The sequence below is a fragment of the Trichoplusia ni genome, chromosome 17 (genome assembly GCF_003590095.1).
Source record: "Trichoplusia ni isolate ovarian cell line Hi5 chromosome 17, tn1, whole genome shotgun sequence".
NCBI lineage: Eukaryota > Metazoa > Arthropoda > Insecta > Lepidoptera > Noctuidae > Trichoplusia > Trichoplusia ni.
The window spans coordinates 5490090-5505435 of record NC_039494.1 but is presented as its reverse complement, the minus strand read 5'-3'; the positions used below and the strand labels follow the sequence as shown (position 1 = coordinate 5505435).

At 34.0% G+C, this 15346-nt stretch overlaps 1 protein-coding gene across 1 annotated transcript; it reads left to right on the top strand.

Annotated features, from left to right (window-relative positions):
* Positions 1-3849: 3849 nt before the first annotated feature.
* LOC113502461 (peroxidase-like) lies at positions 3850-11359 on the top strand. The gene is made up of 12 exons (XM_026884038.1): positions 3850-3995; positions 4435-4574; positions 4776-4940; positions 7708-7892; positions 8186-8378; positions 8790-8978; positions 9089-9233; positions 9529-9685; positions 9972-10139; positions 10241-10439; positions 10684-10789; positions 11204-11359. Exons 1-12 carry the CDS (start codon positions 3865-3867, stop codon positions 11262-11264), a joined length of 1839 nt encoding a protein of 612 aa, XP_026739839.1. The 5' UTR covers positions 3850-3864; the 3' UTR covers positions 11265-11359.
* Positions 11360-15346: the final 3987 nt, after the last annotated feature.

Below are 15346 nucleotides of genomic sequence, written 5' to 3'. Positions count from 1 at the left end.
CACACACCAAATAAATTAACTATGTATTAGCTACAATCTTTAAACGCAACGTGTTGCTTTGGTATTACAGATGAAAAGAAGCCTTCATTTTCTCCAAATTGGTTATGTAATTAAGCCGTCAATGCTTCACATATAAAACACATATTAATATTGCAATAAAACTATTTACCTTTTTTGCTCATCACACTTATTACCTTTCGCGTTTCAAAACCAAGAATAAAACCAAGAAAAAGCTATCGTGGAATTGAAACTAAAACTATCGATATTCCTCAAGGACTGTCGTGTCCCGTCACTAGTAAAGAGTTAGCAGGATGTGTGACACGGCTCTTGAGGTAATTGCCGCATTTCACACTGCACTCGCTTCTCGTCTTATTTTGATTAGAATCCTGCGGTACTGAGAAATATTTTAGATTTGGTCCAAAAATTGAAGTCTCTGAAAAATTTTTTTTATCAGGAAAATTAGGATCTATCAAAAAGATTGGGGGATCACAATTTTTAGAATTTCCTTCTTATATGAGAATTCGTTTAGCATTAGCCTGGGGATCTCACCTTAAAACTAAATACCATAATTATTATTTTTTTATATCATTCTCTTGAAATCATATTGAACAAATAGTGATTTGTAAAGAAGATGAAAAATAAAAGGTGATTGTCTATACCAATACACTTATTAGGTTCTCATTATATTAAGTACAATTTCGTTCAAGAAAAACTAATCTTTCTCATAAACGAATGGCAATAATTCAGAGGCAAACCAAATCAACCGAATAAGACTGCCGTCGAATTTCTCGCAAAACCTAATGAATTAGAACGTCGTACACCTCGTGGCGAATTGTGGTCGCAATTAAACATCGTAATTAAACATGTTTGTTGCTTCAATTACTGCGTTTGACTTGGGATACGAGTGAACACGTGACATGAGTTTTGTGATATTTTGTTTCTTTTTTTTATAGTATTGGACTTGGTAGGTCTTACCACTAAGATATCTTATCACTGCCGGTGTATGAAGGATTAATAAAAAGGAAGATCCCTTTGAAATTTAAACAAAGACAATCCTTTGGCAAAATATTTAATTACCTAATCGTTTGCAAATCATGTTTTTTATATTAATTCAATATTTCGTATTGATTTACAAGAACGCGTAGGTTTTCCTCAAAACCAAGAGATAAAATACATCTTTGAGACTTTGTATCGAATTTCTTAAGAGATTACAAGCTTCTACTTTAAGTTCAGACGTTACAAAATGAGCTCTGTGTTCTGAAAAATAAAGTCTATCTCGACTGCGAAATAAAAAAGTTTTACAGTAGGGCGCCAGAAATATGGCGTTCGATGAATAGGAAATTAGATCGTGCAATGGGAATGAGATATTATAATAGATGGGATTTTCTTATAGCGACGAGAGATTTTTTTGTTTTTATCAATTCCGTTTTGTTTTTACGAAAGAATGAAGCTTGGTACTTACGTTTAGACGCGGTGATTTCAATAGGAAGAGATTTAGAATTTATTGTTGTTATATATTTTCATGTAAGTAGGTACTTGGTTTAAGCTTGGTTTTCACCTCAGTTTTTGAAGGTCAAAAGACCCGTACATACATCTTAACCACCTGCCATCATCGACCAAAGATCTTTCACCACTAGAAAAACGTTAATACCCTTCTTAGATGTTTGAATGTCATTTGCTGGGTTTTCGCCTACCGCCTTTAAAACTACGTCGTCATATGCAATCATAAGTTATGTTAAGTCATTTATGGTTAGCCTAAAAGTATAAAACTTGAGAATATCAAAATTATATAGATATTTAGGGTTTAATATGAAGACCTGTTTTCATACTAATTTCCGACAATCTTTTTTAAGTTAGCTGATGCTGGATGACATAAAAATCTTCATGCTAGGTAATACCAAAAATCATATTAATTTAACAATATATTTCATGTTACAAATGCAAATATATTTCGCCTGTACTGCAAAACACTCTGAAATCGTAACACAGTATCTAAGCGTTGTTTTTCAATTCGTTCCAGCTTTTCAATAGGAGTATTCTAATATTCTTTCTTGCTCACTGAACCGAGCTTCCCCTACAAGGAACGGCTAAGAAATATATTTTTATGTCTACCTCGGCTTTGGCAATAAAGGAAGATTAATATTTTGTATTAAGATTACGTTATTCCTCTCTTTTTGTATTTTATGTGTTTGCCTATTAATCTGTTGCTCAAAGAGAGCATGTTATTCACATGAAATAGGTACAGAAAAATGTAACTACAAAAAAGACGTTAAAACACAATCAATTTTAATTAAGGGACCTTTGCAAAATAGGACAGGTCGCAAAAAATACAGTTGGAAAAGAAAAACGAATAACTCCTAAGCTGGGTACAGGCGGGTAATCATTTAATTAGGTGGCACCCGGCGTTAAGGAGTTTGGGGGATCAGACTGGCTTACAGTTTGTCCTGACATCAGCCAACTTTATTTATTAGGCTTGAATTCATTCTTGATTTTGGATAAAAGGGGAAACTGTACAAAACTTGAGCACGAACGTGTTTTTTGCTGATAAAAGTTGTTTTAGTTAATAAGTAGAAAAGATAATATAAAAAAATTATAATCAGTAAATAAAGAAAGCAATAACGAAGCGTGACTATTTACAAACGTTTTGATACTTTTATTTATGATTAAAAATGAGAAAATAATAGGTACTTTGGGAGATATTTCCTCTTATGATTTCCTTGATATCTTACACTTGTATCAATAACGAATTATGTAAAAATGGGCGTTGTTGAAAAAAAATGTTATAAGTTACATTGCAGCTATCTTGTTTCAAATAAAATTTGTTCGATGAAATATGCCTATTTTCGATATAAAAACTAGTTCACAGGTATGTATCTTTTCCAGTATTTTTTGCTTTTATTTAAACACTTGAAACACAAAATGAAGGTCAAAGAAAATAGCTGCTCAATGTAAACAAAGTTCAATGTTAAAAAAATACTTTTAAGGTGGTATTTTTTGTTTGTTAAAATAAGAACAATACATACTTCACCTCGTGACTTTAGTTCAACTTATAAATATTATTTAGAAATACATTTCTAGAACATTCCATTGATATGATATTCAGGTACATTATTTCAAATCCTAGTCGTACGCGAAGATTTAGAATAGAAAATGAAAGTAATTCCTCAAATTCTTTGGTTTTCTACAAGCATGTTACATTGATATAAGATTGTTTATTTTTATGATAAATAATGTCTTTTCTACATGTCAAATGATTTTTTTAATTCTTCTGCTATCGACATTTCCTAACTGGCTACTCTGTGAAAAAAACGTCGAAACAAACTCAGGGGTCACCCCTGAGTTTTTCTTCTGAGCTCGGCTTATTTTAATTTACAGGCAATGCTGTTTTCAATAAACAAATGCAATGTTCTTCCTGGACTGGCTTAGGGTTCCTATGATAAAAATACTTCTCATGCGATATTCCAATAAAAAAATTACCTTCGCATAGAACAGTTCGGTTAGCCTTAAAGTACGCAAGTAACATTTCTCTAAGAAGTGAGAGAGAGAGTGCTCGCTCAAATATATTTGAAAACTAGGCAGAGTTAGGACACGTCTCCGTAGGACTTTTGACTGACGTACTAAGGTGTTTCATCCTTGTATCGCGTGGTTTTACTAACATTCAAGTCATATGCACAAAGACACCCATGCAATAGAATTTACGATAAGCACAATATGGCATTCATGACATTTTCGGTTTTCATGAACATTCCAACTTAGCTTCATATTTGTATAAAGATAATTATATTAATAAATTATCATAAATAAATAGGTACAATAATTGTATAAAAGGCCAGAATTACCGGAAATCGGCAGTCTTCATTTAAAATGTCACTCAAGTGCGTTGTAGCCATTTTTCTGCTAGCGAACCTAGCTTTTGGGGTTCGCTACGACTACCATTCATCTCAACCAGTCAGCAAGTCTTTACTGACCTATTATGAAAACTTAAATGCGACCGAGTAAGTACCTATAACTACTCATAGTTTTTATTCTCATATTTTTATCACGACACTTTTCGGAAGATCATACATTCTCTTAACTTTTTCGAAAAAATTGTGGAAGTGATACACCACTACTGTCTTAAGAGTCAGTGATAGGCTATCTGGGCTTTTTCAACAGACAGCAACTGACTGCTACAAGCCGGAATCGCGACTTTTTTTACAACAATTTCGTTAAATTCTGTTTCAATACCAATTAATACGGTTTGAAAAATACCATTAGCAAAACTATAACTACTTTGTACGGTTTATCTTTTTCGTCTCTCCTTAATACAAATATCTTCTGAGTAATCTCTATAGGGCAACTCGAAAGAGCCTGAAAAAGACCTGCTTGTGATCAATCCTATTCTTTTGATTTTAATACATCTCCTGTAAGGCCTAAACAATGATTTTGTTTCAGCACTTGCACTTTCGATATAGCACCATGTGACCCTAATGAATGGAGACGGCTGGATGGATCGTGTAACAACCTCAACCAACCGGCTAAAGGAGCATACTTCGTGCCCATGATAAGGCTCCTGGATTCAGTTTACCACAATGGTATGTAAGACTATGGCTATCTTGAATATTGAATTGATTAATGTAGAGGTACACTATCTGTATGTAGTTTTATCAATTATCTTAGTTTGAGACTAGATGGAGTTTTTTTTAAGGCTTCCAAACTTTAAACTTGGCCCTAAATTTTTTGAAATAAAGAGACCTACGAAATCTGTTGTTTTATTCGTCACATTATCATTACAGGTAATGAACCCAGAAAAGCTGCTGACGGTGAGGATCTCCCTCTTCCCAGAAAAGTCCGTACTGCTTTATTGAAGATCGGAAAATCTAGCCACCCTGAGCTCAGCCAGCAAGTACCCAGCTTCGCGGCTTACGTGTTGATGGACATTGCATCCATACATGATATAGGTGAGAATTATTATTATTAAATACTATTTGCAAAGTGTAATATCAGATCTAGAGCGAGTTTGTTGTTTATAATACGTGATTTTAGACAAAAAATATCAAGTTTGGTTTTTCAGAAACCTTAGAAATGGATACTGATACTCTTAAACCATTTAAATTGTACAAAAAAGTAAGACATTGATTTATTAAACCTATTTTTCTTCAATGCAAGTCAGTGACTAATAAGTTACCTAATCAAATGACGAATTTTTAAGATGAAATAGTTATGAAAGTAATCTATATATATAAAAATGAAATGCTGTTCGTTAGTCTCACTAAAACTCGACAACGGCTGAACCGATTTGGCTTTTTTTAGTCTTGAAGTATTCGTAGAAGTCCAGGGAAGGTTTAAACGGTGAGAAAATTCGAAAAAATTGCGGAAAAGGCGAAAAAATAACAAATTTAATTTACTAAGGTAAAGGTACCATATTTCGATATTGTGAAAAAAAACGGTCTTATCAAAGCAAAGTCTTATTTAATTAATAATTTAGCTGGTTTTTTTAATAATTTATGTACACACACAAATAGTCTTACAATTAATGATGGCTTTAGTATATGTAGGTTTTCTAATAATCGCTCAGTTTAAGGCTAGCAGCTACTTGAATGCATGTTTCATACTAAATTTGCTAAATAGTGTTTAAGATGATAGTTTTATATTGTGTGAGTTTTTGTTTAGTTCAAAATATTATGAGGTTTATATTTTTTATCGAAAACACTTAACTCTTGAGTATTTTTTCACTAGATTTGCCTTTCTCCTTTCCTAAATATTTTTTACACTCAGAATTAGGAACAAAATGCATTGGAATTTGAATTTTTAAATCGGAATAAGGTGACTCAGACTTCTTTACATTTTACACTATTTAACATTTTTTATCTTTTATACAGTCAATCTGTGAGTATATTTCAAAATTTAGATAAATAACACTTCTAATAAAAATTGCTAATTCTACAGAAAGGTATATTAAACACTCAATTTATGTTTTAATTTATAATGAAAACACCGCGGAATTAGGTGCCTTTACCTTACTTTCCTGTCAAACATTTGACATATTTTGATGTCTGTCATAGTTTGAAAAGTAAATTAAAAGAAGTCTTTATTGTTTTATATATTGTCATAAAACCTACGTAGTAGCCAGCGGACCAGTCACTTACATTTTACTTGATCAGGTAACTTCGCAATAAAACTATAACCATGACTAAAAAAGGTAAATCTTTCCCAACGTTTCAAAGGAGCTAAAATATGGAGGATCATAAGGTCCCAAGAATCTATCGAAGAGCGTCAGGAGAGAGTTGATGCTGTTCGAGAATATCAGGCTGCAACTCGCTCCGTAGCGTTAATTGCGTTTCATATCTCAGCGTATCTACGCATCTGCTTCTAGATCTCTAGAGGCAAGTGCAGAACATGCGCGACAGTCCGCTGATCGTGAACGTCACGCATTGTATCGCGAGTCGGAGACGTTTACTGATAGAAAATTATGCTTGAGTTCTCAGCGAATTTGCATATCTACTAATAAGTCTTTTGAAACAAGTGATGAACGTGATGGTCAACAGTTTGACCGAGATAAACAAAAATTGTACCGAAAACTCACACACTAACATATTCATAATCAATTAGAAAATCAGAAAGAAAGAATAACTGGAGAACGGCATTAAGAGACAGAAAAAGAGCGCAACGAACATTTGAATTCTGATCGCCTTCGACATTCTTTGAACAATGTCGAAATCATCTGACATAACGTATCGGATGTGTCTCAAAATGTTGCCGCAAGGCATGGCGGCCTTTCTTAGGTTGATAAGGAACGGAGTGCATTTTCCTATACTCCTATGATTGACTGCGCTACAGATTCCGACATCAGATATGGTTCGGTATATATTATGAAGGTGTTAAATGGCAAAAAGAAACAAACGGTATGTTCTTCTCAGTTGGGAAAATACGAAATATTAAGACTGCTAAGCGGTGACCATTCACATTCCATCTTTTGGTGCAACAGACTTAAGCAGGCCGATTTATGCTAACATTGAATGTGCAAGCCCAAGTTTACCACCTTATTGGTCATTATTGCCTAAAAATGAACCAAAGTTTTTCCAAATATATTTTGTATCGAATTATCATGACATGCAAATGACCCAACGGCTCATATTTCTGACCGGCAGAAGCACACGATCGGTGTGTAAAGGATTGAAACACTCTACCATCATCTTGAGAACTTGCTTTTGGGTATATACAGTGTGTATGAAAAACCCTGTCCAATCTTTGAAGGAAAAGTTACTTGCCAGAGGTGCAAAATAAAATAACATGACTTTCTATTAGTAAAAGAATTTCCGAAATCGGTTCAGCATTCACAGACTCACAAATTTTACCTCTTTATCATATTATTTAAAAAACGTTCCTTGAGTTTAATTTTTCCTATATGCACGCACATAACCTACACATACCTACTTATATTATAAAGCTGAAGAGTTTGTCACGCTTGAACGCCCTAATCTCAGCAACTACTGAGCGGTATAAAAAAAATATTTCAGTGTTAGTCCATTAACTCAGGAAGGCAATAGGATATATATCTACTATCAATCTATGATTAACAGGAGCAGATCAGTAATGAAATCTGTACAACTAAGGGCAGAAACGCAAAAAAACGAATCCGATTTAAAAAAAATCCTAAGTTTTATTTTTTAACCACGCGGACGAAGTCGCGGGTAACAGCTAGTATATTAAAATGTATTTTTTCAGAAAAAATGTTATTAGAGAAAACTGACTGCTGCGAACCTGAACACATGAATGACCCAGAATGCACGCCCAACATCATACCAGAGGACGACCCCATCCATAGATTCAGTGGTATTCGCTGCTTGAACTTGACCAGACCGCAAACGTACCAAGACTTCCACTGTACCCAAGAAAAAGTACCTTCCCTGGTAGGTTGAATATTTAAATCCTTCTGCAATCAAAGCCGGTCAAGTGTGAATCGGACTTGCGACGCTGAGGAATCCGTAAAATTACAATAAACTTCAAATCGGTAGGGTGACTAATTTATGACTGTAACAACCGCTGCTTACCTTTGATCGTGAAGTTTTTGTCCTTTTTTAGTTATTACGGTTACTAATGGTCTAGCAATTCTGATCGTGAGAGCTTAATACAGCTAAACGTTTAAAAAAATATCTAACCATATCGCACAAAAAGAAACATAAGTGAGTTTATTTATTTTCAGATTATTAGAGCGACACCCTCTTTCGACTCTTCTCCTATTTACAACCAGTTTAATGATGGAGAAAAAGCCAGGACTTACAAAGATGGACTCTTGATAACTGAGGAAGAAAATGGAAGACTCTTCCCGCCAACTGGACCTCGAGGACTCTGCCTATTAAACCAGGCTCCAAAAGAAACTAGATGTTACCAAAACCGTAAGATAAATTGTCTTTTAATAGTTTTGCATGTTTATAAGAAGTATGTAGCGACAATTCTTAAAGAATCCATAGAAAATAACCTTGCTTTGCAGTTTTAAGACTCTAGTCAACTTTTAGTTTTATTTCAGTTAGTTTCATGACATTCAATCTGATTAAAATCTAATTATACATAAATTTTTCATGTCGCGGTGTTTGTAGTTAAACTACTCCGAAACGGATTGACCGAATTCATGAAATTTTCTGTTCATATTGGTTAATAATATCTGTTACATAACATCTCTCTAAGTATTTTTTTTTTCGTTTGTAAACAGATGTTTTTTCTGCACCGTGGCAAATTTCGCATCGAAAGACTAAAAAATTCTTTAACTACAGCATTTAAGTAATAAATTCTTTATATCATTTTCTCAGATCTTAACAGTGTGTTGCCAATCCATATGTACACACTGTGGTTCTACAGAAACCACAACTTCATTGCCAAAGAGTTGGCTAAGGTCAACCCACACTGGGATGATGAAACTCTTTTCCAAACTGCAAGAGACATCAACATTGCCTTCCAACAGAACATGTACTTCTATGAATGGCTACCAGCTGTTATGGGTGAGAAACTTTTTATAAAATGAAAACTACTACTCGCTTTCTTTTTCATTTCTTCAAACTTCTGTCAACGAAAAACATAGAATCTATTGATGAATAAATTCTGTCAACAGGTTACGACAATCTAGTCAAAGCTGGAATTCTTAACAAAGACCAGGGATTCAGGGACGTCTACGATGACAAATTGTACCCAGTGATGACCTTGGAATACAACTTTGCGTTGCGTTGGTTCCACACTATGATAGAAGCTACTTCGCAGTGAGTACCTTACTCAAAATTACCTCCTCAAAAATGATTTTAGAAATTTAACTAAGTTTCCATTCTTGTGTACATTCAAGAACTTTGTGTTAGTATTTTCGGCAACAAATATTACGTTCTATAGCTAAATAAATTAAACCCAGTCACGGGAAAAATAATCGCTCATCGCAAAAATTCTTACGTGGTGGGAATCGAACAATTGACCTTCGTTATAGCAGTCAGGGCTTCTAACCACTAGACCAAAATGACTGTACGAAGCTATGCCGCGCAAAAGTAACACATATTTTCTTCTCAGTTTGTACGACAAAGAAGGAAACAAGGTCGGAGACATGCCGTTGTTAGAGATCTTATTCAGGACTGGATGGGTGCCTCAAGACAAGAACGAAGAATACATTACCAACGGATTCATCAGACAGCCTTGCCACAACCCTGACCACAGTATCGATTATGATGTAAGTTCGTTTGGGTCTCGAACTAGAAAAACAGTTTTTTCCAAAAAAAAATTTGATACCAAATGTTTAATTGTACATCTTCATTTCTTGTTTAAGATACAATAAGTACGAATCTCCTGTGACGTCACTTATTAGTACCTATTAACCGACAAGTTACCACCACTTAAGTTTCCACTTCTTTGAAATCTACTCGACAAACAATTTACAACATTTTGTCTAATAATCCGATGTGAAAAAAAAATGGAGACCGTATTGTTTTTAAACTAATTTAAATAATCATTTTAAGATTTCTGAACGTGGTCTGCCCCTTGTTCAACGAGTCTTGGACCTCGCTACCAGTGACATGCACAAAAACCGTTTGTTCGGTTTGGCTCCTTACGTCGACTACGTCAAGCTATTCAATAACATTACTGTTAACGACTTCGAAGATCTGTCTCCACTTATTGATGAAGAGGTAATATTGCTTTACATATCGTCTTCTTGAACTTCTACAATGGCATACAATGTAAATGATTTCTCTATTAACTTTACTGGTTCAATCAATTTTTTTTTTAGAATATCTACAAACTTTCGTTGCTCTACAAAAATGTGAGAGACATTGATCTTATGGCCGGTATGTGGTCTGAGAGGCACATGCAGGGTGGCAGTGTATCCAAAACACTCGGTGACATCACTTTGGATGCTTTAAGCAGATCCATCAAAGGAGACAGACATTGGTACGAAAGACCAAACAGGCCGCATGCTTTTAACAAAGGTAATTTTAAGCTTTAAAAAGAAAATTCATTCATTAATATCTTAGACAGGCAAGACTCAATTTTTCAATGCCTGCCTGCCCCATTAGTCGAATATTACATGCTCAATAAAACCTCTTTGCCGATTTCTGATTGAGCTGGAATTTAATCAGCCCGAATCTTGAGGAGTGGCGATTTACGTCTTCGCCTGACGCAGGTCTCTGTTTTTAAGCATTTTTGATTACTTTGCTATTTATTATTTTTCAGTCCAACTGAAGGAGATTAGGAAGTCAAGTTTGGCAAGACTTCTGTGCAACGTTGGCGAGGGTGTCGGACAAGTTGTAAAGCGCGGCTTCTACAACGTCGGCCCCAAGTAAGAGAAGTTCATCTTTTGTTGATACATTTGCAGCATAGCAAGTGATCGTGCTTCGTATTTGAAAATTTAACTGTGCGGGGATAGCAGAGTGGCATAGATCAACCCGCTAAAATTTACTGTGAGCGACATGCCACGGTTTCAATTCCCGCACAAACTCAGGACAAGCATTTGTATGATCCACAAATGCTGGTTCTGAGCCTAGGTTTCTTTGTATTTTTGATGTTTGTTATAACCCCATGAAACAAGGAATAAATTCCTAAGTGTGTGTGTCTTTTTAAGAAACTGGAAAGAATAATCTATCAAAAAAAAAAAACAATAGTTAATGCATATTCCTATTCATTGATTCAACTTTGATTTACCTATAAGGGCATAATCTGCGAATGACTAAATGGTTTTTTTGTCATTTTACAGGAACCCATTAGTTTCGTGCAGCGAGATCCCACAAATGAAATTCTCTGCGTGGAAGGAATAATGCTTATAATGCTAGTCAATCCTGAATGTCGATATAAAAAGAAATGATGAACGATTTTTTTCTTAAATGAAATAAATGTTTTGTTACTTGTTGAATTTGAAATAATCTGTATTATTGATTGTTTTCATTCCTAAAGTCCTGTACAGAAAGTCTGAAAACCGAACTCTATTGCTGAAGCTGTCAATCTGTCTTTGTATCTGTTACCAGGTTATGTCCCATTCTGCTGTTATAAAAATCGATTTGCTATGGTCATAATCTTGATGGGCAACCAAGTTCTTGTTGCTATTTGCAACAAGAACTTGGTTGCCCGTAGTTGTTTCATATAATAAGGTCGTTTTCCATTTTAATTTTCTGTATTAATGCGACATCGTAGTTTTTTGGGTAACAATAAAATTAAAATAACAATAATAAATTGCAAAGTAATTTTTGGAATACCATTCCTTAAGTAAAAAGCCATGAAAACAGAATGCGACGGATTAAAAAAATCGCTTAAATATTTTTAATTACAAAAATACATTTTGAACATTAATTATTATTAAATTTTACAATAATTCAACTAAATAGCGGCTGTATTAGGTTAAGCTGAAATTTTGTGAAATGGATAATATGTGTATTATTAGTAGTGAAAATAATTTTGTACCAACGAAATATTTCCTTTGCTAGTGGTAATTCCAATTTTGATATTATTTTATGGAAACATATTTTATCAAAATAGTATTTCAATATAAATTCATTCTAAAGGCGGATAGGGAGGGAAATGTGATAATCCCTAAAAACAATTGAAACCTCAAAGGCAAGCAACAAGTATATAACGACATCCCTACAATCAATTTCTCACTTTTTACAACATCTTCCCCAAAAGAGCCTTGTTATATCCGGGAAAAACTTCTTCAAAGTGGAAATATCCGGGTCAATTGCTTCGGGCACTGTGAGTAAATAAATTAACCGCTATCGAATATCCGTGCAGGCCGAACCGGGAATCGATAGCATATGAAAAGGGATTTCGGTGTAAGGTTTCTTTTCGAATATAATAAACGGGTAGACGTTTTTTTCGGCTCCCAAACTTGATAAGGATCGGACGAAAATTGATTGTGTATTACTAGGTTTCGCTGACCGCGCTTGTTTCTCCGTCCCTACGGTATTGCTAAGTTAGCTGTCTTTAGAAAAGAATCTGTTGTAATAGATAGAAATTTAAACAAAAAAAGCCTAGTCCCATTTTTGTTCATTTTTATTTCTGTTTCCGTGAGACTATTAAAAAGTTTAGCATCTACGTAAACATAGCCAAAACAAAAAGAGTTACCTCGCGTTTTTATTGACTGTCCGAAGCTTGGATGTGGAAATCCTGATCTTGAAAATAATCTTGTTGATAGAATCTGTATTAAGACACTTGGATGAAAAGTTCTAGGTATGTGCGTGTTATTTGCACAACAATCATATTATTACTGTCGGATAAAACAGATATCTATATATATCAAAATATTGTTTTCAAGAGGGACTCAACCCGAACAGTCTAGGGCCTTACTTACCTAATAAGGAAAAAACCGCAGGCAACACAATTAGCCCGCAATCCCCCAAAGCAATTTGTATCAATCGCATATAAACTAAGGAAGTATAAAGAAATAAAGCGGCTTACAAACTTTCTATCCTTAGGGATATCTCGCACTAGCGTGATTGAATTAGTTCAAACAAGTTCGGGTATCGTTTGTAGATGGATGATTTTGTGGGGGTTCTATTTTTTTTTGAAGGATCATTTTTTCGTTTGAACACGTTATTTATTTGAAAATTCATTTTATTTTTTCGATATAAATCATTATTTTGTGTTAACTATAAATGGCTCTCCTTTTTAGTCATATTGTAAGGAATAGATTGGACAACTATGTAACTGACTCCATTTGTAAAAGGTACCTACAGCAGTCTCGTGAGTACAACTCTCAAAAGTTTATTTCAGAAATAAAGGTCTAAATATTATAAGCTACATATTAGACCACTATTAAATCATAGGATGAAAACGCAAACAAACAAGAGTGATAACTTTCTTTAATGCATGTACTATGAGATCTTAAAGCAAGCAATTATACAATAGCGGCAGTCTACAGCGGATAGCTATGTCCCGTTTATGCAAAGGTGAATGTTAGACTTACAGGGCTCTTGGTAAATGCGAAGAAGACCAAATCGTTCCACTCGAAATTTGTATTCGGGCCCATTCCCCTCGTGACCTGAATCAAGTAATAGCTTCATTCAGTTTTCAGTGGCCGTCGCTTGTTTTTCAGGAATCATGGAAGATTTTGTTTTCATACCGACGTTAACTTTCCCGATCAGGTTCCATGTTTTTTTTATGAAAGGATTGGCGCGGCCTTAAAATGTGATTTGTGAAAATTAGTTTTGAGAGTTTTGGTATTTTGGAAATTAAGGCTGGGGACACGTGTATTGTGTTGGAATCGAAAAAGGTCTGTTTCAATGTTTCCTTCTCTTCTCAGCTGTAAATAATAATTCAGTAAAATAAATTTTATAAAGGTCTCATATATTGACCTCATAATTATATTTGTTTAAAGTAATTTGAAAATGAATATTTTTTTCTTTGTTTTAGGTATCGATTGAACTTTATTTATTTCAGGAAATTAACAACTACATGTATAACATTCTAAAAAAAAAGTGAGTAACTTTTTTCTGAAGCCGTCCTTTTACTTCCTAATTATTTATTAACATGAGACAACAATTTGTCCTTTACAACTGTTCATACAATATTCTACCACGCCCATACAAATGATAGACTAGGACAAACGGTATATGAAGTAAAATCCTTTGTCATATTGATATTAGGTGGTCAATTATTATTTCTTGGTACACTGTCATAATATGTAGAGTCAGGTTTTGTAGCCTACCTTATTATTATAATTCAGGGAAATTGTCGACTGTATTCATGTGAATATCAAAGGATGGATATTGATTGTGTTTTCCCGAGCTATGACGAGGTAAGGTGTAATTAAATAAGTAAGTAGTTGTGAGTATATTATTTTAAGGGTTGTTGAATTGATACTTATTGCTAAAATGAAAAGAGCTGTTGCTCCTTCCAAACCAACAAATAAATTTAATTGAATTATCAATGTAGTGGAAGAATAACCAATTATTTTTAAAGAAAATCTTAACTACACTTTGGGGTTCCCTAAACGTATACACATACTCCATTCCGTAGAGACTAGAAAAAGAGACATTTATTAAAAAAAAAGTTTTTTCATGTGAACTTGAATCTTCACCTAAAAAAAATAACTGATCCTTCTGGCTACTAGTAGTCATCTGTAGGCGACTTAAAAAAACAGCTACCTACAAATAAATCTTACCTTAGATTTTTAATAGATTTTTCAATTCATTTCGAGGTCAATCTGGCATGACCCATATAAACCGTAGGGGAAAGACGAAAGGGTGACTTTAATATAGCAAATGCGTATTTGATGATCCCATAAGTCGGGAGGGTGTCGTTAAGCCACGTAAACTAAGATAAGCACGGTGTTAGTTGTCACAGATATATTTATATGTAAATAGTATTTAAGACCTTTATTAACAAACTTTGGTGGGGATAGCAGAGGAACTTAATAACTATGCCTGCCTTCTATTCAATGATATGGGTATGAAGTAGTCGAAATCACTGAAATCGTATTTGGATTACGATCTTATTTTGAATCAACGAATAATAGAAATCATTTTTTTGCAAAATTGCAGTGCATGGCAAAAATTGTAAATTGAGAGCATATTTATCGTGTTATACGTCTTTGTAAAAATAATAAACTATTATTTTTTATGAAACTAATTTATTTTCCGAGTTTACTGCATCTTCACTTACTTTATCTTTTTAACATTAAAACATATTAAAAATGCTATAAATAGTGTTTGTAGTATTTGCAAATTTAATCCTACCTAAGAGGCATACTTGCTAATTTCGTATTTTCTAAGTCTTACCAAAACAGAGCTCAATCCACATCAACGTCATTGTCAAACTTGCTAGGAAACGCGAAGAAAACTTTTCCATTATGAATCATGGACAAGCAGATAGATTTCTTTCAGTTATTATTAATGATAAAATTTAA